We start from the raw sequence: 27500 nt of genomic DNA, 5'->3' as shown, positions 1-27500 counted from the left end.
CCTGTTGCAGAAGAGCGGTCACGGAGTTCCAGTGAGGCACGCGTGAAGGATTTGTCCCCAAGGAGAGGATAAGAAAGCTGTAGAAGAGTGCACTGTAGTCCTGCATCGGTTTGGTGTCTCCATCGAGGCAAACTTGCAAACCGTTCAGCAAATTCTCCAGACAAGCCATCGCCCGTCGCGAGTGCACGATATGGCATGCTCGGGCCTTCCTCTCCTGCAGTTCGTGGCCATTCTTCCGGACAATCCGAAAGTCTAGCTGGTACAGACATTTCAGCTTTCCGGTTTTGCTAATTTCTATCAGCGGAGTGTGGTGCACGGCGTCGGCGATAGTTTGCGTATAATCCGCGTTATCACTAAAAATTAACGCCGAGGTGATGGCGAATTCTTCGCCCAGAAAAACCGCCGACGCTTTGTGTCCTCCCGAGGTGTAAAATACGGTTCCATGGCCAGGAAGTCCGGGAATCTAAAAAAGATTACAGAATAAGTAACTGAACAACAGAAATAGCAGCGAAATACCTTCATTTCATGAGAAGCGGCAAACAATTTTGGGAAAACTGTAGGCGAACAGATTTGTTTTTGTTTTCATAGCCGCCTTTAGCCGCCTTTAGCCGCCTAGAGGGGAAGGCAGTAGACGACCGCCTTGACCGCCACCTTTAGGCGGGTCGAACAGTTGCTGTGCAAGTCGAACACGTGCTTTTAGTATTTTTACAATTTTAGTATTCATTAACATACTCAGAGTACTTTTTTTTCAATGCAATCCTTTATCCAAACTCTACTTTTGAATTATAAAAGGAGATACAGATTTTATTCACGCGCGGAATAATCTATTTGGGTTTGTACAGGACGTGGCTCATAAAATGGCAAACGAAAGGAATATGCGACTACTAGCACTATGAGTTTAATGCGCCTTTACTAGCAACTCTCGTATGTTCTAAAGATTGCGTGGGGTTTTGATTTGAATGAGGGAGAATTGATGTGAACCGCGCATCGCGTTGTTAACGCAAAATAATCAATCTCTAGCACCCGAAACAATCGCCATCTTTATGCAAATATCTAAAGCATCTGTTTGTAACACTACCAGGCGCGTAGAGATGGCCATAAAAACGACCACCGCAAGTGGCCGCAGGCACATTAACTTGCTCCCTTTTTCCCCTGCCTGCCAGCAACCACGCGCTCCTATCTCGAGTGTCGTGTGCCGAGCGGGTATGTTGGTGTTCCTGCGCCACTTGCAAATTAATTGCTCGCGGGTAGATGAACGGTCCAGCACCCGCGAGCTGACCTCACCAACAATCCCGCCTCCCGTTTTACCAGAAATGACAAGTTCTCGCCGCACGATCAGACTGCTTGGCGCATCTGCGTTTGACCGCAGGGCCATCACCACGTTCAATGAAACCGCGTGCGGCTTGTGGAGGGAAAAGAAGCGTGAGGTGGTGCGTTGGAATCATGAATAATGCGCCACCAAGAATGCAGGCAAAATGGAGAATCAGCTTGCAAGTGGCAGCGATCGCGGCATCAATGTGATGCTCCCAAAACCAACGACGACGACGACGACGTTGATGTTGCGATGTGACGGAAGCCGGTTCTTTGATTGAGCTGGCCCATCGATCTCCTGGCTCGGTTTACAAGCAAAAAACACCAGTCCATCGACCACCAACGGCAAAAGTAGCAGCTGGCAGCGATGGTAGGCCTATTGGCAATGAATTTCGTCCGCCAGATTGAAACCGTGGGGGGTCCCAGTAGCATTGCGGCACTCGATGGTGGATGATCAGTTGTTGTATTGACCAGTTTACCTACAAATCGATTGACATATGGGATGCTGCAACCCCCATGCGACCCCCAGGCCTTTCGACGAGCCTAAGATGCTCCATAAGCTTGATGCGTGTGGGAGCTTCGATTACGTCGTCGCTCGCAGACTCCTTGCCGGGAACTGATCGTGCACGATCGAATTGATTGAGGAAGACTATAAATATCACTTTACCATGGCATGACTGCTGTTTGGCGGCGTGCACTGTTTGATCTCTGCTGTAGATCGCGCAATTTCGGTGGGTATATTAACCAAATTATTGTTCGATATCGTGCAAATTATTGTCAACTTATTTCAATTCAACACGAATCAATACGGTTTCATGAGATCATCAAGAATTAGAGATGCTTTGTGGAAATGTTCATTCTTTCGATCCCCAACAGCTTCAAAATGATAAATAAAATGTTCTAGGCAGAATGGTTTGGTTTTTTCAAACTCATTCTAGCAGCACCTGCTTATATCCATCGTTCGCCATTCTAACCTAATTCATTATGTTAACCAATTTTTATGATGATGTTTTCATCTTCGATCGTACATCCCACCTGCCCACCTGCAGAAAGCTCCCAGAGCCGCTTCTTTCCAGAACGCCGAAACGGCCTGACTTCTGGCCGATTCTCGATTGTGCTGCCCGATACGGCGGCAGCGCTTCCAAAGGATGCAAATGAGTTAATCTAGATGCCGACCGACAGATCCTTGCAAAAGCTCTACTCATCATTCAATAAGAGGAGCAGCAAAACCAACCGAACCGGTTCTGCTGCGTGGCCGCCGCTGCTGCCGCCGCCGGTAAATTGTTTTTTGATTAATGATTTGTTGTTTTACCAGTTTAGCGACCAGTGTTCTTCCTGTTGGCAGCTCATCGGTGATAGTGGCTTGGGATGTATTAACATAAATGTTTGCAGCTTTGCTCCGCTTCAGGCATAAAGTGACTCACCTCAGACACCCTGCGGCGGCCTGGTCAAATGATAGTTTACCCGTTGCGATTCCCGAATCGATAATGGATCACCTTTGCCAATCATCTTTGGAGCAGGAGGCACAGCTGACTTTTGACAACGGGGATGCCCCGAGGGCTCGTTCGACCAAAAACCAATTTATGGCCCGAGGATCTGTGAACTCGTTTATTCGAAGATGCTGCTTCTGCGACGTTGTCCGAGAAATCCTAAAACGGGACGGTGGTAGGACGCGGACGCTTCGGTTTGTTGGGAGAGCGCGTCCGATCGAACCTGATGTTGGACGTTGATGGTGCTGGCTACTCCGGGTCACACGGCTTTGGGGCTTTGTTTTAGGTAACCGGCCGGCGTGACTACCACGTGAGCCCTCCAGACAACCGGCGGCGACCGGTTTCGTTTAGTATCCGTCCGAGCCCGGGCAGACAACTTGGCACCTTCGGAGATTCGGACCTTCTCGATCGAAATCTCGTGCCCATAAATAGCGGCACGTCAAATCTGTATGCTAATCGAATGTTAATGAATCGTGGGTTAGTTTTATCAATGATACCCCATTCACCTCACTCACTCTCTCTCTCTTTCACTTCTTCTGCCTCATTCGTGCTCGCTATTTTGCTGCTTGTCGATCGCGCTTTTTGCACCGATTCACCAACCAGGCAGCAACGGGAGTCTTCTGTCCGATGTCCCAAAATGTGTTCCCACTAATGATCAAACGAGTGCGAACTGGGACCTCATCTCGTGCAGCGACACCGCACTGAACCGATACAAATAAGCTTCCTCCCCCTTACAAACCCCCTTCCCGATCAGGCGATGGTTTTCAAAGATGCCTTTTGGGAAGATTCCACTCGTTGATTGCTTTTTATGAGTCATAAAAGTGATGGTTTTCATCTGGTTAGTTTTGTTTTTTTTTCTCTTTTTGATCATTTGTGAACGTGTATGTTACGCCAGTCACCCAAAAGAGTGATTAAAATTCCTTTAATACACAGCGCAGACTTCGTGGCACCGATCGTGCCACTGCGTGATCCGCGCCTCAACCTTTCCGAGACTCCGGGTTGTGTAAAACCGGGCCAGTGAAAGGGGCAGTCGGAGGGAAGCAGTATATATTTCTCTTTTCTCCGACCAACCCGAGCTTCTCGTTGTTAAATTTGTTGAAGGTTTTTTTTTATATTTAAATTATCCAGACGTAACAGTACAATCTTACCGATGGGCGAGAGTCGTCGCCAATCTGACGTCAGCAGGCGGACACTCTAGCCCCGGCTACACTAATTGGAATGCTCAAAGCCAGCGGGCTATCGGGGCCATAAAATTGTATCCTTGAAGTCAAAACGCGTCCACTGCCCCGGCCCTGGGTTCCTGCGAGGAAAGCAATGATCTGCTGTATTGCACTCGAACAGCAGACGGGAACATCTTATTTGTACAGCCTCTGTCAACACGCAAAAGATCCTATTTTTATTCGATGTCTCTATGTGTATTTGTGTTTCTGTCCTTGATTCCCGGAAGAAAATTACTAGGTTATAAAACCATAATTGGCGACATGCGTTATACAGCTTCACAGCACACAGTACCACTGGATGATCATTGCTGTTCTCCCCGGTGCGCCTCACCCCCAGCAGGGATAATCATGCAAAGTCCTACATAGGACACACACTCCAAGGATGCACGTGCTCGATGGAATCGGTAGACAGGAACTAGAGGGTCGGTTGTTTGCCGACAAGATGAAGCGGCAAATGTATAAAATTAAACTTAAATTGCGTACTCGTACTATTCGATTGCTGATAGTGGATAATGATGCGAACGCCTGCTGTTGTGAGGCGGGGGTACCCGACCTGATAAACATACGGATGAATGGAAGCGCATGCAGACCTCGTTTCCTCGTAGCAGTGGGACACTTTTTGAAATGTGACGTGTGACACGCTTAACCCTATGATTCCGAGCTAATCAACAAATCGGAACGAAGGACCGTTGTGTCCTGAAAATAGATAAAAGTGTTGGTTTGAATCATTTTTCTTTTTTTTTTTAATGAAAGTAGAATGAGCCGACACTAGCTTAGACGAGCCTTTACGATGTGTTTTATGATTATTGCGTATTTTCTAAGTAGTTTCGGATACTTTGTTGCTTTAGTGTAGGTAAATCTACTGTAAAAATAGATCCCCTGAACCATTCTGGTCACACGTTTTCGACAATAAAACTTAACGAGTGTTCAAACATCTTTCGTGTCGTGTTTCAGCTTAACTCGTTAGCGTTTTCTATAAATTTACATAGTTTGTACTACCTTTAGCACGTATGAGAGCGTAAATATTGGTAAAAATTCTGATAATGCCACCAAGTTCTCCAACCATTTGATTCTCGATTCAAACTCATCCCCAACTCCTTCGATGAGCCTTCCGATGCTCGGCTCGGTCGCTGGTTCAGCATCTTTTCCTCACTTGGCACTTTCTCTCTCCCTCTCTCTTTCATTCTCTCGCTCTATCTATCTTTTTCTATCTCCTTCTTTCGCTTGCTCTCTATTGCTCCGCCACAAGCTATCTGGCTATCACTTTGTCTGGGTTTTGCTCTCTCTCCCGCTCTCGGTGTTGTAGGACTTTCCGATCAAGTGGGGGATGCTGGGCGATGCTGGAGGGAATTGAGGGATGCGCGCGCGCACGCCGTTATCCTCGCCTATATAAATGGCCCCCTATATAATGGGGTCCTATATAATCGCCGTCGCAAGTCACTCCTTGGTCCTAAGCGTGTAACAGTGTGTTGTTGCGAAAAGCCGCGTGCTAGCTGCTCCGTGATCTTTCACCAAGCGGTTATCGCTTCTCAATCGCCCATTCGCTGTGAGCTTTCATCCCCCGAAGGTTCGTCTCCTGTTCGTTCGTTCGAACAGTTAAGACGCATTTCTGAAATCACCGGTCGATCGAACCGTAGTGCCAGTTAACGTGCAGAATATTGCAGCATTTCTTGTCTTAGCAAAAGTGCAGCATTTCTTCAAAACACAACTCGTTCCCCGTGGCCATCGAGTCATCAGTCACCAGTGTGAGGATTAGAAACGATCTTCGATTTCGAACCGACGGCGTCAAGGTAAGTCGACCAGGGGTGAAAGAGAGTGATTTCGAAATGCGATCGATCACGTGATGTCCGATTTGCGATTTTGTGTGTGCGTTCTCATGTGTGGAAACGGTGATTTCTTTATGCTCGTTCGTGGAGCGAAACTTTAACACAAACCGTTCTGCTCGTTTCACTCGATCCTATCAACGATCGTATGACACGCTTAGGAGGCCCGCGAGCATATGATTAAAAGATTAATTAGCATAAGCACGAGTGTGTGTATGTGCTCGATTTCCTTGAAAACATCGCGAATACGACATCAGCCTGACAACGGATGCAGGTTTAAAGTTTGCTATATAATCACTCTTATCCATCCATGAGGCATGTCTATCTGTCTTTACCTCGTTGATCGGAAAACGTACCATTAGTCTGTCCATCTAAAATCATACTCACCACACGTGTGCACGAAATATTTGAAATCTAAGAGTAAATGTTTTATGCATTGCAGCAGGACTGATTCTAGCTAGAGGTGATTTGAAAAATATTCTCCAAATTATGATCATCTACGTGTCTTTTTATTCCTTTACGAAATGGCAAGCTTAGCTTCTTCTGCTCAAGCAAACTAAGTTTAAGCGCTCTCAAAACCATTGAAAACACATCAACGGAAGCTTCAAGCAATCGAGTGATCGGTTACCCGCAAACTGATGTGATTATTCCGATACGAAACACGTCAATGTCACGCAATCCTCGTCCGTGAAGGAGGCGCAAGGTTCGCGCCGCAGTTTCCCCATCCGGTAGCGGCAATTGAATGGTAATTATTGTAATGGAAATTTTTCACTTGTCTCCCAGATAAGACAAGTCCCCGAGTGACGAAGAAAATCGCTTGTTGCCGCTGACAGCTTCACCGGTTGCAGCCGGCCATTGTGCACCACCCATTTCTTGGCGCCTTATCCGTATCCGCGTGCTCAAGGAACCTGTTGCCAATTGTATGTGTCATTGTGCGGGTGCGACGCACTGGAATGCCGGGAGGGGTGATGGACGCGTACTCAACCCTTCTCAGCGCGTTCGATGATAGGGCTTGTGTTCTGGTCGATGAGTGATGGGTGGTTGACGGCTATTCCGACCGCCGTATCCCTGTAACCGATTGTAACGTAATTCGAATGGATTATTGAAGCGTTATTGAGGCGGGTGATAAATCTTAGACAGTTAGACGGTAAGACCGATTGGCGACAAAGGACTGTCTCCCTATCTTTTTATTCATTGCCATTATCTAGACCGGCGATGTGAGGGTAAGGGTTCGCTGTGGCCCAATGGAGTGGTGTTTTACGTAAGGTTTACTATCGCACATAGCCAACGCATGAACCTTGGACGCCGGTTTCCTGCTGGTTATGCTGCTATTGTTCTAATTTCCGTAAGGATCTCATCTATGAAACCTGCTTTAAAAAATGATTGCCTTTCGATGCTTCCATGCGTAGCGACTTGGAAGAGAACCAATTCGAAAGGAGCCACCGCAACCATTGTGCAGCACGACATTTGGGTCGCACTGTTTCGCTACACAGCAGCGCACTTAATTCAATTACCCAATGAAGCGCGTTCTGTCACTGTGTTTGTGATCAGATCCATTAGCACGTTAGAACGGATGGTTCGCTTATGCAGACGGTCGGTCTGTTCTGTCCAAAATAAGCCATTTACTCGGATGTCGGCCAGTACGGAACCTGTTCTAGACCATTGGGCGTGTGCTACGTGAGTTTTGTGTGACCTGTGTTTCCCATTTTCAAAAAATTTAAAGATTCCCAGTTTTGAAAGGTTGGAAGTTGTGGATTTGAAATTCAAAGTCACCTCCGCGACACACCTTCTTGCTGTTTGATGGGACAACAATCCGTGGCGCTAGTCGCGATAAATCTGGTTGGTGTCGCTAGGCCTTGTGTCCGTTGGGGCTAATTAGCGCAGGCCGATTAGAGAGACGTCGGTAACGGTAGGAGCAGCTTGCGAAAGTGTCCCAAAAGTGGACAGGCGAACGAAACAGGGATCATCCGACCTACGAGCACATCGTGAGCTGCTACGTGCTAAAGTGCGCTAGCGAGCGAGCGAGTTGGTGGTTGTGATCGTGTAGTGAAAGTATGGAAGCTCGCATCCGGTCGTCGAGGGAAATGGCGCTAGGTGGCCGAGAAGAAAATGCGTTCTGTAAAACATAATTCTCGATCGACGATCACCACCAGAACGACCAGGACGAGAAGGTCAAACGTTCCAGCTCGTGAGGTACGCTGCTATCTACCAGCAGCCCTTTTGCCCCCGTTCTCGGTGATGGAATGCACGGGAAGGGTGCAGATTGGCCGTAAATTGTTGTTCGATCCCAGTCCGAGCACAACGGGCTACCTTCCGGTGAGGAAAAAGTTTAGCGTGGTCTACTGTGCCCTCGGATACCATCGAGTGGTGCCGGAACTTGCAACAGAGACGCGAGAATCGCGGTGATACGGAGCTCAGCTTCGATGGCGGCTCCGTTCGAGTAAGTGTTTGTCACGGTGAATTACATCCATTTCCGCCACTCGCGGTCGTGTTGGTCTGCGTTTGTTGTGCAGTCGAGATTTCTGGAAATGTGTATTGGTGGTTAAAGCGGGTGATATGTGATCTTATCCGTTGTCACACGGTATCGCGTCAATCACACCGAATCGAGAACCGAAACGAAAACAGAAAGGGGACCGGTGTGGAAGGCTGGAGTTTTTGGGGAGTAGCATCCTTCTAGCAACAGTGGCATTGCCTACGAACTGTTGCCCACAAGCACAATAGAGAAAACAGACTGCTGCTATAAACTATTTAAAAGTAAGTATCACAGCATAAAGCGAAGTTTCTATGTTTTAGAATTTAGAATTTCATCGAAAAGCCTTTCCTGTTGTCATCATGTCGCGGAGTATACGACACGTGTGGCAACGGAGGTGTCCTACTTGGATACATTTTTTTTCTAATTTACGTCACCAATCTGGCACGTGGATTCACTTCCAAGGACGATTTGTAGCTGACGTAGGCTTCAAATTAGGCAAAGATAACCATTTTGTTTGGATGGCGTACTGAGGGCCCTATTCGCGGCACGTGCGTTGTCCGCATGCCGCTCTTCTTGAAGCGTGCACCAAGTTTAGAGCAGTAGATAAAAAATAGTAAAAATCGTTATCGTCTGATGGATGTAGCGGTATTCAAATCTGTTCATCTTTTGCTGCTCAGCTTCTAATCGATTCGTAGAACGAAATATTTCTAGCGGATTCTCCCTTCAAGACGTCACGCGAATGATTTACGATAATTTTCAGTTGTTTGACTCCCACGACTGTTGCAGTCTAATTGCAATATGGTGATGATTAACTCGATCCTGGGTATCGCATTACACCTAACCGTTTAGTGACTCAGCATGTTATTCTCTATTTGGATTAATTCCTTTGGGATAACCGAGTGTACTTGCCAACTGAATGGAAGTTTTTTTTTTACAAAAAAGTAGATCGTCACTGTACTAGAACTAGCCCCTTCTCACCTTCTCCTAGCAAGGTGATTGTACACTTCCCTGAGCCGGATTGCGCTGGCCCACCGAAACAGTCGCACGATTAAGGCTCAAGTACTGCCAGCTATCTTGCGCATAACGCTCGTAAAAGGGGAAATCCCTCAGCAACAAGCGATAGTATCACGGCTAGTGATTGCTGCTGGCTGGTGCGCTGCGGGTACATTGCCGTTGCTAATTGCATCAGACTGCAACAAGAGTTCAAATTGATCATTATCATTAATTAGAGTGAGTGTGTACGGTGTTTGTGTGTCTAAACGGTAGCTAGATTGTTCTGGCGCACCTGCGGTCGACGGAACGCACGACCATGGGAGAAGGCCGCTCAGTAAACTCGATCTCGGATGATGGAATAATCGAGCGGCATTACGTGAGGCCCGGTCCTGGCCCAGCGCCAGCGCCAGCACCAGACTCTCTTGGAAAGTGCGAATCGATGCCTGGCGCTAGGCGGAAAAACACCAAACACACGAACGGCTGACGAACGGTTGATGATTCACGGACATTCGCTCTCATGGACAACTCCAGCGCATAAATTACGCAAAAAGTATGTCAATGCATGCATTGCAACACCGCACAGCTTGGCGTCACTTCCGGCATCCTGTGGGAGGAAATTTTCCGCGCTCGTCAATCCCAACGGAGCGCGGCCCAATGGTGGTTACTCATGGCATTGGGTGGCGCGCCTTTTGTTGGCGGCGCATTGGGTTACTCTGTCGATCAGGGGCGCGGATCACATCGCTTTCGCATGCTGTGATGCACCGTGTCGATGCATTTCTCGCCCGTTTCTCTGTAGTGGTGCCCATCTCAGCAGGCCGATCGGCAAGAGAATAGAAAGCAGAGAGAAATGCACATTTCCCCTTTTCTGTTGGCCTGCGGGCTTGGGAGGGTTGATGTTGTGGTCGTTTCGCAGGTGTCGTACGCCGTTTGCTGCACGTGTGCGTGCGCGGATCAAACTGTCACTGCGTGGCTGGCTGCTGGTGGTCCATCAGTTTGCTCTCACCGTGGCTCACCAATCCGTCAGTGCAGTTCGCGATACGTGATCGCAGTAGCAGACATTGGGTACGAACATAGCGATATCAGTGATGTCCTGGTGTAGCACTGGCTTCGCATCTCTTCAGCATCGATCGATTTGTAACGATGTGCAGCAATCCGTTCTCCGAAACCATCCTAATCCGGTGACAACCAGCTCGAGCTCGAGCCTATTGGCCGGATAATTGTACGGGTGCACACTTGGTCACGATGCAGTTGCAGCAGCGGCCCGAACAACCCTTCGCAGCGCCAGAAATGCACCCGGACCAGTGTGGGTAGCAAACGACAGGAGAGTCACCGAGCTGAGTTGATCGTCGTACAGCGAGCGAGAGAGCGAGAGTGCGTGCGAGAACCACGACGACGACGAAGACGACGACGACGACGACGCGGCCGATGCCGAGGTATCTTCTCTCGGGCCAGCATCGGTCCTCGGCATTTTCGAAACAGAGTTCAAGCACAGCAGAAGCTGATGTTCAAAGCAGGAACCGCGGCCGCGAAAGCCAACATAGATAGAGCAGAGCAGAGCAGAGCAGTTCGTGTTGTTCGTGTTGTCTCTCGAGTGCATCTACGCAGGGTACAGAGTGTAGCCACGCACCACCTCGTGTGTCGTCCCTAGTGCAAACAAACCGAAACCAAAACAGTTCAACAAAACGCAAAGTGGTGAGCAACAGCATCAGCAGCAGCAGCAGCAGCAGCGGCAGCGTGTGCCGTTGTCATCTCACCCATCAGATCGCGCGATCTTGCCCTCAGGCAGGCAGTCAGGCAGCAGGTTGCCGATCCTCACGCCAAGCGATTGCAAAGGCAGAGATCATCATTCCCCCGCAGAAGGAGGAATCCCTGTACGCGCGCGAGAAAGAGAACGCAAAAGGGATCTTGCTGGTGCGAACGAGCGACGAACGGAAAGAGACAGGAAGCATTCAGTGGATCGGGATCGTGTTTTTTTTTTGTTGTGGTTTTTGCCGGCGGCAAAGCATCAGTAGCATCAACCGTAGCACCTCAGATACCTACCCCACTTTGAGCGATATCGAGGAATTGCGTCTCGATTGTCGTCGTTTTGGTGTGTGCTTTTTTTTTTGTTGTGAGTTTTCCATTTCAACCACCCGGGAACACGCGCTTCCGTTTGTCCTCGCAACTCGTACGGCCCAGACGAAGAGTAAATAAATATCGCAACACCCGGACGAACGCGCAAGGAACGGAACGGAAAAGAGGGAATCGAACGGACTGACCGCGTGTTTGCGTCCTCCGTCTCTAACCTTCTACAAAGTGCAAAAATCGCGCGCGCGCGCGCGAACGCGTCTGACTCTGGCCCGTGGCGCCCGTGTTCCGTCCCGCATCCCGTGGCTGCATTGATCCTGCTCTGCGATCCGCGATCCAGCTCCCCCACCCGTACGGAGTGCGTGCTGCAAACTGGTTCTCTGTTTACACTCAGTAGAGCCATTCATCGCTGATAGCAGGCAGACAGGCAGCAGGAGAAGAAGGCAGAGCAGAGTTAAATATTGCTCCCATAACAAACCGTTAACGACCACGTTCCAAAGAGGCCACTGGCAGACTGCTGAGACTTGTGGCCGGTCGAGAGTGCCGCCGCCGCCGCCACCATCACCATACGAGAGCAGCATCCGCGCGTGGTTTCGGTGTTTGACGTTGTTGTGGCCACAGAAATTTGCAAGGAAGTTGCAAAATAGAGAGTCCCTCCAGTGCTAGTGTCCATTCGGATCCGTGTTGTGCTTCTGCTGCATATTGCATCTGTGCGTGCGTTCCCGTGCAAAAGCCGTTTGACAAACAATCGTCCGTTCCGGAACCGCCAAACCGATCCGGTCACCACGTTCCAAGGGAAGGAGCGCAGCCTGCCTACGTCATCGCCGTGGAAACACCGGAGTTTGCTCTCATACATGTTGGTGTGAGAACCACGTGATAATTCTGCAACACAACAACAAAAAACAAAAAGAGAAAGGTAAAGGAGGCTGTGACCGAGCGACCGCGTGTGCGGCCAACGATTTCATCATCTTTTTTTATATTTTGACGTTCTTTTAAAAGTTAAGCGATTTTTATAGGAACCAGGGGGTCATATTTTTTTCTTCTTAAAATGGCCACACTCTTTAGAAGTCGGAATGGTTTCGTGAATCGCAGAGACGAGATTCACGAGATTTACAGCGCAGCGCATTTCCGCTTCTTCCGATCCCCTCGTACGCTCTTGCCGATTGAAGTGCGGGAGTGCGGGAATGGGATCACGCTGTGTACCGCTGTACGATCATGTGTGACGACGGTCGCGAATCATTGACCGTACGTCGCCGTCGTCGCCTAACCACCCTCTCCCCCGCGTCTGTCCTCTGTGGTCGCGATCACCGACGCCGGTTTGCGATGACAGTTATTAGACGAAAGGTGGCGCGTTTATTTCCGTATACCACCACATACAGACACACATACACATACGCCCACCCCACCCACCGCTAGTGAGTGATCTTTAATTACCGCCGGTGATCGTAGGGATTCCCCGCTTTGCAACGACGGACTGAACCTCGCGGTCGGTAGCATGTCTGTCGGCCTGAATGAAGCATATGAACGGGGTGGGAAGGGGGGTGTATGGTGCTTCCTTCTTTTGCGGCCACCGACAACAAGCGGATGCGTGCATGTGACACTGCACTGCGCTCGTGTGAATGTGTGAATTTAACTTTTACTTTTGCATACACACTGCGATCACCACCAGCAACACAAGTAGTGAGTAAGTCCTCTCTCGATTTGCTCGCGATTAGTCTGCCAGCAATGCAGCCAGTTCACGCGCCACTGCCACCCATCGACCGGGTCAGCAAACGCGCACCATACCGCGGGTCCTCGGCATCATCGACTGCATGCTGCGCCAGTTGAATGAGCATCGTAGTGGCCGCGGTCGCTGAGGGTGTCGCTCGAATCGTGTCGATCTGACGTAACACCCTGAGCCCACTTTCATCAAATCCGCGGTGCACACAGGGCCAGCCTCACAGCCTGCTCTGGTCTCGTCTGGTCTGGTCTGGTCTGTGCTGCACACGCTGCACTTCAAGACGATGCGGTTCGCGCATGCCGACGATCGTTGAGCCGATAGGACGGACGGCTGTGGCTGCTGTTGCTGCTGCTGCTGCTGACCAGACCAGATCGTCAGCGATCATCATCATCAGCAGCAGCAGCAGCATGTGTCGTCGTCTCTGGCTGCTGCGGCCGCGATGCTTACGATAACGCGCCAACGGGAGAGGGAGAGAACGGGGTATCAATGTGACAATTTGAACAGACACAAACACACCGGCAGCTAAGGCTGAGTGATCCGATTATACCGGTTTTCGGAAGCATACGATCACGGCATATGCTGCAAGGCCCCCCTCTTTTTGGTAGTGGTGACGTTGGCGATCATTAGCGAGAGCGTTTTCTTCGTCTTCTTCTATTTTTTTTTCGGAAGGTCAGAATGTGTCTGTTGCTACTTCTGCTGCTGCTACTGCTGCTGCTGCTGGCCACACTCGATGTCGTCGTGTGTTTTTGCTTCGATTTCCACTGCGCAAGAAAAGAGGGGCACGTCTGCTGTCCTTTGGCGACCATTAGCTGAACTTATCGGGCGCTAAAATGGTTAACCTCGTTTGGGAACAACCAACCACGATGCTGCCAGCATCATAAGCAGTAGAAGGGATGCCAAAGTAGCAACTCGCGGCTACGACGACGGCGCGGCGAGGGCTTCAAATTCGCGCAACTTACGCGCGCTTACGTCATACACCTTGGAACCGCTAGGATCCAGTTTCCTTGAGCGCACAACGGCGTTTACATGCTGTTTCAATTACCCGCCAACCCACCAGCCCACCGGGCCTTCGGCCAAAGCGGCGAAGTGGCAAAGAACAGGCAACGGATCGTCGTGGCGAGCGATCTGTCGAGAACGATTAGTTGCAGCTCGGCACCCGATTCCGGCGATGTAAGCTGCAGGCGAGGGATGTAGGTTGGAGAGGATGCTAAACGATTAGCTTCACCGCACCGCACCGCAACCGCACCGCACCGCACCTCGCCGTTCATCTTCCGTCGGCGATTCCACACCAAAGGCCAGATCGACTGAAGTGATAATCGTGGACCGTGGCTCAACCGCCGTTGCTGCCAATGAGGCAGAACACAGACACACTCGCACATCCCCCGGGGGCCCTAAGGGGCTGGTAACCGGCTTGATCACCAGTCAGACCAGCTACCGGCCAGCGATCCGGCCGTGTCTAGAGTCTCCATCAGTTGGTGTTAGACTTCTTGGCGACTCCTCGCGAGGGTTGCTGTAGATCGTGGCCGCGTTGCACGCCGTCAAGTCTACCGTCGTCGTCGTCGTGGTCGTCGTTGTAGAGGCGCATCGTGACGACGATGCCTCGTAAGCAGTCGCTGGTCGCTGGTCGCTGGTTTGCGGGGTTTCGGTTTTAACAGGTTGCTACTGCTGCACACGCAAGGGGGGGCCCATATCATATCTGGGTGTCCAATGACACTGGTATCGAGACGAATGGAGGGGTTTTTTTTCATGCTCGGTGACTCAATCAGTGCGTCCAAATGAAGTCAGAAGGCATGTCAACTGATATGGTAATTTGAATTTGAAAGCCCAGCGCGCTTGGTGAGTGCTGCCAGAAGTTTGCTGCTGGAGAAAATGTGAAACTGAAGGACAAATCATGGACACAGACGATGGATGAAGTTGAGGAATGGATTAATGAAGGCGATCGATCGCAAAGGGTTGCATGAATCAAGATCGCTCGTTGATTATTGAAACAGATAAGTAAGCAAGTAAATATCCTTGAAAACCGATCGAGATTCCTTCTCAGCTTTCTATCACCATCCTTGCAGTGCGATCGAGAATATTCGTTTTTGCGTCGTTGGATACTGTTTTTGGGCCCCTCGAAAAAAGGACCGAAACACCAAAAGAATTCGCCCCTTGGCACACGGGTTTAATCGGGCCTCTCGCTGCCAGACTATTCCATGGAAGTAGTTAAGAGGTCCTCAAGTTGGTTCCTCCCGTCGGCTACCAAGAAAAGAACTCGGGCGCGCCTGTGCTGTGACAGGCCTTGAGTGACAGACGCGGACACGCGCGCGTGTACCCTCAGATATGGTACGGCACTACAGCGCATCGCCGAGTAATAATTAGCGAGACGCACAACAAGGCAACAAGGCAGCAGGATCTACAAGCCCATAGCCAGCCGGGGCATTGTGGGACCAAAAATATCTTTTGGCCAGCGGCGTTTTTGCCTTTTTTCTCTCTACCGTGGGCGTATCTCGGCTTCCGCGGCTTGTCAGGAACGTTATGCTTCTGCGCTTCTCGCGAATCCGCGCGCGTTTCTGGTGTGTCGCGACGCGTCGTGGCGGCTTTCGCTTCTGGAGAAGAACCCCCGGCTAAGAATGTACCACAGGAGAGTGTCGCCTGCCTACCATCATCCCCTTGCCCTGTGGTATGTGACCTGATATTGGCACAGCCCGTCAACCAAGGCAAACCCGGCTCTTGACTGGCGGTTGAGGCAGTTTATGCTGCGTGCCGTGCCAAACCGACTTGTCACTTGAAGGAAGATCGAGGACAGCCAATGGCGACGACAACAACGACATCGTCTCCGACGCCATCGCGACTCGCGTTTGGTTGTTTGATGTTTCTCCGCACGAAACCCGCAGTCAAATTCCAACGAATTCCTGGCCGGCGCCAGCATAAGATTCCCGAACCGCCGTCGCCATCACCATCGCTACCGCACGGCGACAGGAAACAGGCTGCTGGGATTGGCGCCAATTTGATGCGTCGGAGCGCGATGGCTGCTGCAAGGTCACCACACCGCCCGCCAAACACGTGTCCCGGTGGTGGCGATGGCGACGGCGGCATTTTGTTGTTGTTGGTAAACTTTGGGTTCGAGAAAGTGAAACTAAGCGAGCACGCGAAGGCACTGGCGTGTGTGAGAACAGAACGCGCGTTCTTCGCCATTCGGGCTTATCGGGAACAACACACCAACCCCCCCTCCGCCGGGCTGGACGTGGTTGTTCGCAGGCTGCGCCTCTCTGCTCTGCTCTCCTTGCCGTCCTCGTGCTGGTAGCGATAGTTAACGTAGCGGTTATCGTCGCGGTCGCGGAAACTATCTGACGTAGCTCGGTTGACACGTTTCTCGCACGCTCGCACCTTGTGACGTCGTTTTTACCAACCCACACTCAATGAACTCTAGCCTCTGGCGGCTCTGTGGGTGCGAGATTAGAATGGAAGAAGGTCTGTTTGGTCTCACGCAATCACCGATGGCACGTGCAGAGACACGATCTGCTGCTAGAGGTGGAATGGGAACTCCAGGACTTCTCTTCCCGCGCCATTTATGCAACCCACTGCCCCACTGTGTCCTTTGCAGTGGTTGGTATTTCCGATCATGATCAAGAGCTGCTAACAAGCAAAGTGTAATTGAGTCACACGGTCTGAGTGTGTCACAGACCCAACATATTAACCAAATCATGCAGCTCGTAGAATTCTATCGCTTTCGAATGCATCGTAGTCGCCGTTGTGCGCATTCACTTCTGCACTTGTTTCGCTCCGAGGCGGGGCAAGTAGCAGGCTGTTTCACGCAACGCCAGGGAGAAAGATACGTTCGTGGTCGCCGGTTGCTAGGACCACCAAGTGCAGATCTGCAACCTCCAGAAGAGATTGGCAGGCGGTGGGGATCGATGGTGTACCCTCCGATGCCGATACAGTCTTTGCGGTGCGGTGCGCACACTTTAATCAACACTTTGACATTTAAATTGTCCGCATTCCTTTCGGAGCGCGGAGTCCGAAATTTAAATACAATGGAGACCTCCTCCCCACCGCATGGCATGCCGGTGCGCTCGTACTTTCCAGCCAGAGCGGCGCTGTCCTCCCGTCCGTCGTGCCCATTTTCGTGGAAAGTCCGCGCCCCAACATGCACTCACAACCGGGCCGGCGTCGGGCGTCATCCAAGAAAACGTACTTAAGTATTCCACTCCACTCGGTATGGCCGGCCTGGACTGATGATGAGGATGGAAGAGCGGACGGGTGACAAGTATGCGCAACAGCGCAACTGGCGCAGCATCGGACCATCGAGCACAACACAACACTGGCCTGGCACTGGGCTGGCGGTCTGCCTTTGTGGAACGCATTCCTGTGTGTGCAGCGGCCTCGTCGTTCACTGGCAATGGCGATCGCGCGTCGCTGACGACGACGACGACGACGACGTCACGTTATGAAATGCCGCTCTCTCGAAAGGGGTGTGTCACACGGCGTTTCAACTGTCGTTGACACCATCAACCGCTGCTGCTGCTGCTGCTGCTGTACCTCGTAGAGCAGCAGTGCGTGCGTACATAGATTGGTAGTGCGCATTGCAGAACGCGCGTATGTGGCTGGCTGCCGTAGTTGCACAGAGCTCTACTCACCAGTGGTAGAGTTCTACGCCCCCTGAGATGAAGCACCCTTGAGGAGAGCGAGCGGGTCGTCGATGGCCGTTGACAGAAGGAAAGGCCCAGAGTGTGGTTGGTGCCTCGCTCGAGCGAATGATAAAAGGTATATAATTATAAATAATTGATTTATTTATCCTCTCGGAGCTGGTTTTGTGGTGCAGGAGGGGTGGTAGGTGTTGGGAGGTGCGTGTCAACCCCACCACCAGCGGTTCGTTTGCTTCTGAGCTACGCCGACAACGATCGAAACGGGGCAACAGGATCGCCGCTTCCACTGCCGCTGTCCCTGTGTGCTTTTTTTTCCATTACTATCTTGCACCAAAGTCCATCATCGCCATCATCATCATCATCATCATCAGAGTGTAGTTCAAGACACTGAAGGAGAAGGAGTGTAATCGCGATGTCGTGCTCTTCGTCATCGTGATTAGTTCCACTCGCGTTGACGCGTGTTTTCCCCCCATTCCCCGTGGTGTACATCCCGAGAGGAAGCGGTTGATGGATGCGGTCCCCCCGTCGGCTGAACGAGATCTGCCCGTGTAAACCACCGCCTGCGTACGAGATGATCCGGTCAACTGGAACTCCGAGGCGCGCGAAGGAACATCGGATTGGCAGAAGCGGTGTATCATTGTCGTAATTGTGTATTGTTGGAAGAAGGCTGCTATTTATAGCTCCAGGAATCGCAAGAAATCCATGGAAGAGAAGAAGGAGACGAGTCGTAGCTCTCCGTTAAACAATGAAACCATTTTCAATGACATGAATCACCGTCCTGAGTGGAGATTTTTCTCAGAATCATATCCTTGGTTCTCCGTCTTCGTCTTGCGTGTTTAGCATTCCGCTAGTTCCGGTCTGAAGGGGGCCGGACGGAGAGGATACTATTTTGGAGCATCTGATCTCATTCTGGGTGCATTCCAAAAACTGCAACGCGCAATATGGGGATGCGTTACCGATCGGTTCGCTCCGCTGGCACAATTTATCGGTCAGCAAACAATTACTCATCAGCCCTAGCTAGCTAGCAGGAGAGAGCGAGAGAGCGTGGGGAGATTGTTTATTAGAAAGAATCTCGTGGCATGTTTTGCACCGAGAAGTGTGTCAGAATTGGGCAGCGGCGGAATGTTGATTACAGCGAAATATGATGGGCACGTGATGTTCCACAATGACGTACTGCGTACTGATGACGGGACGCCATTCAGCGTGATCGCGTGATGAGTAAGAATGAATGGATTCCTCCCCGCTGGACTGTGGGAACCACGGTTACGCGCCAAGCCTGGGCACTGGGCGTCAAAATGTCTACCGAACAATCGGCTTTGGTGCCGTATCGATAGCATCGGTGGAACACTAGGCAACAGAGCCGAGATCGTGCGGTGTTGCGCCATCAACGCACCCATACACCTTTGCGAGCGAGCACACGCGCACACCACATGATGGGAGAAGGGGTGCTGGTTCGCCGGAACAAGGCGCGGCATCGGCGATCGGTATTAAGATCATCGACTAATCGGACCGAACGGTTAGTACTGTCCGGGACGGGCAATCGAACGCAACGCGACAAACACTGGCAGCGCGCAGCACCTTGTAGGTTCTCTCTCTGTGTGTGAACGTGTGTCTGGTTTAACTACAACGATCTCTACGACAAGTTCCGATACCGATAAAACCGATTTAAACGACCGAAAGTAGTGATAGCAGTGCCGAGTGTGCATCGCGCGATCAACTCTCAGCTCATTCTCTTGAAGCCAGGGTCGCCGATCCTGATCCCTCAGCTCAGAGTAAGTGAACCTCACCGTCCCGTGATCAATTGCAGATCGATGCTGATTGCTACAGGTGCATTCGGTGACACTCGTCGAGGGTGTCGCGGGAGGATGCGCTCTTGCAGAGTCGTGCCGCGCCGATTCAAACGGGCGACTTTGCGAAGCGCAAAAAGGGAAAAAAGCGAACGCGATCCGCGATAACGCACGGACGGAATGCTGATGAAATGAGCGTAGCTGTCGTGTGTGGTGGCGGGCGGCAAAATAAATCTCTCTGATGGCCAACGTCCAACAGCAGCAGCAGCGCGCGCACGCCCGCGATCCGAGGAGACAGTGCGGTGCCGTTCTCGGGCAACTGATCGGCGTGGTTGCGTCTTGGTGTCCCCCCGCCGGGGGTGTACGCGTGTATGTGTACCTGCCCGTACAGGCCAGGGGCCAGGCGATCAAACGAACGATTTCGATGTCTTGTCGCTTGTGTGGTTGTGGTTATGTGCCTTGCATTGGAAAAGAGCATTCCAACGCAGGAGAGCAGCTACATCTGTATTTACATATTTGTTTGGCCGCGACCGGCCAGCCGGCCGGTACACAACCCCCTGGCCACAGGGCTAAACCAAACACAAGTCCCTCCATCCCTTCCTCCCCTCCCTTGTTACGATTGGGGCTTAGGGCGCGTGGTGGTACCACGTCCACGAAGCAAAGGACATTGTAGTTCGGTGTATTTCGGTTTCATGTTGCCTGCCAACCAGCCAGCCAGCCAGCAAGCCGGACTGCGTTGCTGGTGGTACCATACTGTCTGTCGCGATCGGTTGCTAGTTGGTGCAGCGGGCGGCCGCCTGATGCCCGCCTTCCCTTTCATGATCGCAATTGCGGTCGTCGCCGCGCACCGGTCGCGAGATCGTTACAAATCCGGTTTCGGCATGACGGACGGTGGCCATGTGCGCGCGTGACCGGTGACGGAAGGAGGGACTTTCCGTGCCCTTCCACCTACACGCGATGCAGTGCGTGATCGGATTGCTGGATTTTTTCTGGATCACCCACGATCCGGATGACTCAGGGCACTGGTAGCGAATGAATTATTCCAACCAGGTAGCTTTCCGCTGCACGATCGGAACGGATCGAACGGATGGAAGGCAAAATTTACAAAATCGCGTCATCAACCGCGGCTGTTCTATGCCAGACGGCCCTCTTATCTCGATGAATAACTCGCTAATCGTTTTATTATCATCCAACCGTGACCGTTTAACGATCAAAACAACTAATAACGATTAGCGGTTGCAGTTAATCAGCCTTCCGATCCCGATCCCGATCCTCAGCTCTACTAATGGGTTGTGTCATTAAAAAAAAGATCGGAGGCGACGATGAGGGCGGCATAAATCATTCGCAGGCCTCGGGATCTTATTACGTAGTGTGCTTCTAATTCCGATGGAATTCCATTCGTTCCACCACACACCAGCCAACCACAAAGTGAGTGAGAACCAGAGCAGATTACATTGCTTCGTCCCAGTCCCCCACCCAGATCCCCTTCAAGGATCCCCGCTCCTTGGCATCCAATTGAACGGAAGCACTTGAACGCGCGGGCGCGCGCGCGCGCGATCGTTTGCCTGATCACTCCATAAACAAACGCGATGGCCAAGTATTTACCGAAACGCTATAAACAAATTCCTGCTCCTGCGAACTCCGCATTAAGCAAAGGGAGGGCGTGCCGAGTGAATGAGGGGCGGGAAGTAAGCACTAAAGCACTCTCCATCAGGGCCAACGAGTCAATATTTTGCACAAGACGACAAGTAAAGCACAATGAATGAGGTTTCGCTGGCCGATGACGACACATACCACGAGATGGGCGTACAGCGTAGAATGATTAGACCATGAACAATCGCACGTGCTGGCGTGTCGCGAGTCGCGAGGCTAATCAGTAATTAATTGCTTAAGTCAATAGCACTCCACCACAGCCAAGCTGTTTAGTATCCGGTGGCACACAGGCAGTGAGAGCCTGATATTGATTGATGGTTTATCAATTGTACCCCCCCCCCCCCTCCCCCTTTCGACGGTGTTCCGGTATCGTTTCTATTATTACCTCCCGTGACAGAGAGAGTGAGAGAGAGGCGTGATCATCTTCGTTCGCATTGCCTGCCTGGGAGCTCTCACCTGACCGATCGCGCCCGATCGGTGTTAGACAGGTCGTAAAGACATTATTAGAATAGCCTGTTGTTGGTCGGCTATTTATGGCCGCCCAGTGATAGAAGGGGCAGAGTGTAAACAAATGAGGGCTATTAATAGGTTGATGGAGGCGACGACGATCGGCCATCGCCGGTTCTCGAACCGCGGTCACCCCCCGCCCGACAGTCGTCTGGCACGCATCGCACCGCCAGAGCACGGGAGGAAGTGTATCGATCCGGTGCTTCTGCCTTGTGGCAGACAGTCAGTCAGTCAATCAATCGGTGATTGGCAGGTGTTGATGGACCGTGAGAATCCATCCCCGGGGTCTCTCTCCGTTCGGTGATCAGGTTTGGTATTGCTGACAGGAGGTTGACAGCAGGACTGCTGTTGCTGTTGCTGCTGCTGCTATACCACGCTCCAAGATCATGTGCTCAAACCCACACGAGTTTGCGGTTTCGGAATGTCGGCTTCTTTAGGGCCCCTTTCCTCTTTGCTTATTAAATGGATCATATTTCGGTGAGATTGTTCTCCTCCGGTTTTTTGGAGCCGCGATTGATTGAATTGTGCATACTGTCGTGTCACTGTCCCGGGAGTGTTCCATCCGCTGCAACCGCAAGTGACAAATGAGAGCAGCGCTCTGTCAATGCTATACACTATCACTAATTGGTGACATCATAGTGAGATGATCAAGAGCTGGCTGGCAATACAGGGGTATATCGGTCAAAACGATTGCTACGCCATGGAATGTATGCTGCTATCGCTCTCACACTTCTCTCGCTCTCTCTCTCTCTCTCTGTCGGTCTGTGTCTGTTGAACTCTTTCGCTTCATTTAATTCCTCGCGACGATGATGACACTTGGTTGACATTCTCGGTAAAAGGAGGAGGAGCGGGAGGGGCCATCGAATCGCCATCAACTTCCATAAATCACAATCTTCGATCGAGTCTATTTCTATCGCTCGCTCTGTGGGGCCAGTAGGAGACGCATTCCGATTTAGAAACGGACGACAACATCGCTCCCCGGGAAGGAGAGTGTCAGGACAACGCCACAGATTGCTGTTCCGCCGGTCTTTTATCTCGTGCCGATCGAGTCGCGTGCGGTATTGATGTTCTAATCGACTTCAATTGGCTTCGATTCTGCCGGCTTTCTATCGACAAAGCGTATCGGCATCGATCGGCGGTTTTTTTTTCATTTCATTCTTACTCTTCTGCTTTCCTAACAATCAGGTGACGCGACGACGTCAAGCCACTGGCGTGTGGCTCGCGGAATCAATCAATATAGTTAAAGCTGAAGCATCAATTTGAGGCGGCGAAACGCATATTGCAGTGTCGCAGTGTCACCGCTGCTGCAAACGACTGCGCTGGGTCCTCCTCTGCTGGCTCCGCTGGCTCCGGTTGTCTTGCTTTGTCACTCGCCGCGACACCAATCCAAGGTCCAAGGTGTAGAGTTGCAGCGTCTAGCATGAGCGCATGTTTTAGCCGAAGATAAGGGCCATGTTGGACGGGCAGAGGGAGAACGGGGTGGTCTTTGCTAAAAATAAATCCAACCACTAAGCATTACTCCAAAAAAAAGCTAAGCGAGGAGCTAGGTTACGGGGACGATCCGTTGTGAGGGTGATACCCGCGGATTCCAGCACCGCATGAGCTCTCTCACGCGACACCACCCCCCGCTGGTTGTCGTTCGATCAATTTTATAGCAAAATAATTGGTTTCCAATTACATAAAAGAAAACGAAACGAAGCGATACGAAGCGAAACGATAGGAGCATGGCTTCTGGGGAGTGCTGGATTCGCTGCTTGAACTCTGCCCCTACTGTTAGGCCTTAGTTGCTTTGGTGGTCCATTTGTGGTGTTGGAGTGTGATAACAGCCACTTTGCTGTTGACACTCTTTACGGCTTAATTGTCAAAGGTATTAGGCGTCCGTGCTGGCGACGGTCCTGGAGCAGCACCCCTTGGTGATTCTCATCTTCGAGCGAATTCATTTGTCTTAACGACCACACTTGGCGTCGAGGCGTAGAAGAGCATTAGATAAGGATGGAAGCAGAGTGTCAAGCGAGTGTATCTTTCCTATCGCTTATCGCTATCTCCATACCCTAGAAGATCTGTTTCCCCAAGGCATGGTAACCGTTCTGTTACTGCTTCTAGCTGCATCTGCCTACGCACAACACCTGCAATGCCTTCCAGCGGCTTCTAGAACTCAGTTCCGGCGAGTTAAAAATAGCTCCGAGCCATAGCAGGAGGGCAAGTAAAGAAGGAGTGCGCACAGGAAGGTATAAAGATGAAGGTGCAATAGATAGAACTTTAGCCAAGAGGCTGCTGAGACTGCAAGGCGATGTTCTTGATGGCGAATCGTGTATCTTTGTGAGTGGGACTCAACGTTAATTGCCGCCGCCTCCTCTTAATGGCTTGTATACTCTTACTGGAGCCGAGAAAGTGAGATTTTCCGTCCTTGCTCCGCGGTCACCGGTAACGGGCCGGTTGTTTGAATTCTGCGAACCGATCGAGCCCGCACCCGAGCTCGAGATATCTGTTCTCGATCGGTTCGATCAACCTTGAGCTCTGTGTGTATCGGCCAGGGCCCCGGCCAATGGTTATGTTGCACGGAGAAAACGCATTTTCTGCCCACCGCTGGTGCTCACCGCCTGGGTCCACCGCGGTGCAGCGCTCCCTCATCCCGATGCACTACGCCGCAAGTGGTCCGCCATGCGCATGCCGCAATGACACCCCACTTTCTCGCTCGCTCTCTCTCGCGAACGCTTCTCACTTCCCTCTGTCCCTTTCGCCCACTTACGTACGGCACTGTTTGCTGCAGTGATTTGTGTTTTGTTTAGTATGGCCAGCGAGGAACCGGTATTCCGTATTTCCTTTCGAGAACAAGAGCGACCGTGTGCGCTCGGGCGGTTCGCGTGTTGGGTGGGTTTTTGCAAAACCGATCCGACTGAAGGTTGCAAGTTCTTGCTTATTACCTTGCCTTGCTGCAGCAGCAGCCGCAGCAGCCGCAGGCCTGCATGCGTACTTCGCAGGAGCGATCGTCTGATGTTTCGTGCACCACCACCACTGCCAGTAACAGTAGCAGATGTTTATTTATAGTAAAAACCAGATCGGAAGGATCAAGGGCCATGACATGCTTCATAAAGAGGCTGATGCGCAGAACGAACACGTCTAACGCCGCCGGTGGCTCCAGTGGTTGGTGGTTGATGAGCGAATCCAACTCATCGTTAGCGCCATCGTTATAAAGCCCGCCAAACCAACATGGCCCTGAAAGGAAAAAAAGAAGCAATTTTTGGGACCAAGAAATACCAAACTGTGGGAAATGGTCTAGTGGTTCTGGGAACCCCATTTTGCTCAGCGTCACCACCTGGTGTTTGTACGGCTGTTAAGCAACGGAGCCGGAGACGAAGGGCTGGCCGAGAATTTCGAGAGACTAACAACACCTTAGCATGCGATCGTGCGATCGATCGTACATTACACTGCTTTTCCCTCGTCGTCATCATCATCTCCCCACCAATTGACGTCAATTCTCATCCGGCCCCGGCCCCGGAACCGACCTGAAGGCTGCTGCTGGTGCTGCTGGTGCTGTGGCGACCACCTGATGATGCGATGCTGCGATCACACAAGGCAGCAACAACAGCACTCCCGGAGTCACTATAAATAGTAGCATCCATGAGAGAGGGGCTATTACAAATTGCGATTCCCGGCGATCAAGATCATGAACCCCATTCCGCGAACAAATGATGGCAGGTTGGGTGGCTACCTCCCTTGCTTCCATCGGTCGTTCGATTGTTTGTTGCGCTGCGCTACTTCATTCATAACACCTTAGCCGACTTGCTGCCTAAGATTTGTTTGTCAAATCAAACAACAGCTCGGCGTTAATGCGAAATGCGCAGACCGATGATCGTGTTTTGTGCATCCTTCATCGAGCTGCGCAATGCTTTGCGTTAACGCAAGTTTGAAGATCAGGGACCAGCTCCACCGCTCACACAGGGAAGCACCTTGACGAAGCTCGAAATTGCGCTGTCGATAGAGCGTCCAGCGTATTTTCGCACGCGTTTGGTTCACTAACCTACCGAAAAGCCAGCTTTGTCTGTCAAGGGCGTGCGCGAGCGCGAACACGAGCACGATCGCGCACTCACGCAACATCAAACACACTGAACACATGGAGTGGAGAAGGGAGGTGATCCGCCTGTTCCACCACCGCTTGCGGGCCCCGGAAGTGTCTTTGCCGGGGGTGGTTTTTTGTTGCCGCCCAGGACGCGTAACGGTACCCCCTCGTGCGAGGAACGGTGTGATTAATGACCGATCGTGTTTATTTATTGCCGTACGATGCGTGTGTCGCACGAGTCCCCACGACCACACCCCGGTGTCGGCGACCGGGCGGATGATCAAACGATCAATGTATGCGCTCTACACGCCCCACGCCCCTCACCATTTCGCATCACGTTTGCGTAGGTTTTCGGGTGTTGTCGGAGGAGATTAAGTGATTAAGAGGCGCTCCTCTTAAGACCGGTTGCGGCGCTCTGTTCTACGATGTTCATTTCGGTTTCGGAAGTGTTTATGAATGAGCCCACTGGCGGCAATGGCGAAGTAGCTGGTACTTGCTCTTGAGACGATCATCAAAAAAGAAGCTGATCCTGAATGGGTTGATGGCTTATGCTTCTCCAGACAGCTGAACATAAGATCAAGAAATGGACCATGTGTGGCACCAATTTCGGAGCCAAACCATGAGTACGTGATCCTTCTGGTGAAAGCAAATGGTACGTTGGCATGAATGTACGGCTCTGTGCTATCAAGTGTACCCCCGGTGCGCATCTTAGTTCGGCGCCAATCGACGTGTCTACCCATCTTTGTGTTCCAACTTAATTTTTGCGATTTTTTTTGCTTGCTGTCCCTCGGCGTTCTTCGTGAAATTGTCCGGCTCCCATCTTCGGTGTCGCGTTGGAGTGGAGTGACATTTAAATTTCGATTTTATAATCGTTTCCCATGAACCACCGGGTGGCTTCATAAAATACGACCCCCAAAGGAGAGTGGCCAGGCGAGGGGAGAGCGACTGAATTGAGGATCGTTAGCGAGGAGTGATTAAGCACGCTTCGGGCGGTGGGCAGCGTTCAGCAAGATAAGGAAATGCAGCGTGGGCAAGCATGTTACCCTCTCTTTTGGCCGCCATGTGCCTCCTCCCGTTACATCCCGTTTTAGCACGTGTTTTTTTTAATATTTAAATTCGTAATTTAAATCATGCATTTGGACGATCAAGCAAACTTGTTTGGATATATAAATTTAAAATTGATATGCCATGAAATTTGGTCACTAACTGAGTTAGTTACTTCGTAAAAGGCTAGAAATATGCTTGCAAAGTGTATAATGAGCTTATGGCAGGTGAGATTTATTGGCTTATTAGCAAAAGTTGCCGTCCGGCAATGGGTGCGTGTTTAGCTCTGGTACAGCGAAACGATGGACGGCCACGGCTCCGACATCTGTTCAGTTTCAGCAAGCAACAGCATCCCTCTTCATCCCACCAACGCCACAGAGACTTTAAACTGCCTTCCGCGAAACGGTGCTTGAGTGTTTGGGTTTGGTTTTTTTTTTTGTTGTTGCTCCTGCTGCGGTTGTTGTTATTTTGTTAATTTTATTATTATTATTTAAATGCTCATTTGCATCTTTCGCTTCCCATTGGCCCGTGGTGTTCGAGTTTATGGGACTCGCTCGGAACAGTCGCGAGCGAGTGCGAGATGGCCAAATGGCGACCCATGGCGGCTTCCTTTGAACGCCTGCCTCAGATGTGTTCGCGTACCTGGTCCTGGTCCACCATCCGTGAGACATTATTTATAAGCTACGATCCGTGCGTCGGACACCGTCCATCGGGCTGGCCACGC

At 51.2% G+C, this 27500-nt stretch overlaps 2 protein-coding genes across 6 annotated transcripts in view; one reads left to right on the top strand and one right to left on the bottom strand.

The window, feature by feature from the left end:
* Window positions 1-591, bottom strand: part of LOC126575165 (uncharacterized) — a 1978-nt gene extending 1387 nt beyond the window's left edge. Inside the window, exons 1-2 of the mRNA XM_050235725.1 lie at window positions 517-591; window positions 1-463 (exon numbers count right to left, since the gene is read on the bottom strand). The exon at window positions 1-463 is cut by the window's left edge and continues 193 nt beyond it. Of these exons, the coding sequence (XP_050091682.1) occupies window positions 1-463; window positions 517-522 (469 nt within the window). The 5' untranslated portion in view covers window positions 523-591. The remainder of the gene's footprint in view (window positions 464-516) is intronic.
* A 4871-nt stretch (window positions 592-5462) lies between these two features.
* LOC126574570 (ion transport peptide-like) overlaps window positions 5463-27500 on the top strand; it is a 26921-nt gene continuing 4883 nt past the window's right edge. The window contains exon 1 of one of the 5 annotated variants that reach the window (XM_050234843.1): window positions 5463-5811. The gene's annotated coding sequence lies outside the window, so the exon portion shown is untranslated. Of the gene's footprint in view, window positions 5812-7772; window positions 8599-10462; window positions 12294-19265; window positions 19498-27500 lie in introns of those variants that run through there. The other 4 variants (XM_050234845.1, XM_050234846.1, XM_050234841.1 and 1 more) reach the window with 4 other exon arrangements.

Source organism: Anopheles aquasalis, chromosome 3 (genome assembly GCF_943734665.1).
Source record: "Anopheles aquasalis chromosome 3, idAnoAquaMG_Q_19, whole genome shotgun sequence".
In the NCBI taxonomy this organism is placed as follows: domain Eukaryota; kingdom Metazoa; phylum Arthropoda; class Insecta; order Diptera; family Culicidae; genus Anopheles; species Anopheles aquasalis.
The sequence above is the reverse complement of the archived record's forward strand: the minus strand, read 5'-3'. Positions and strand labels throughout refer to the sequence as shown.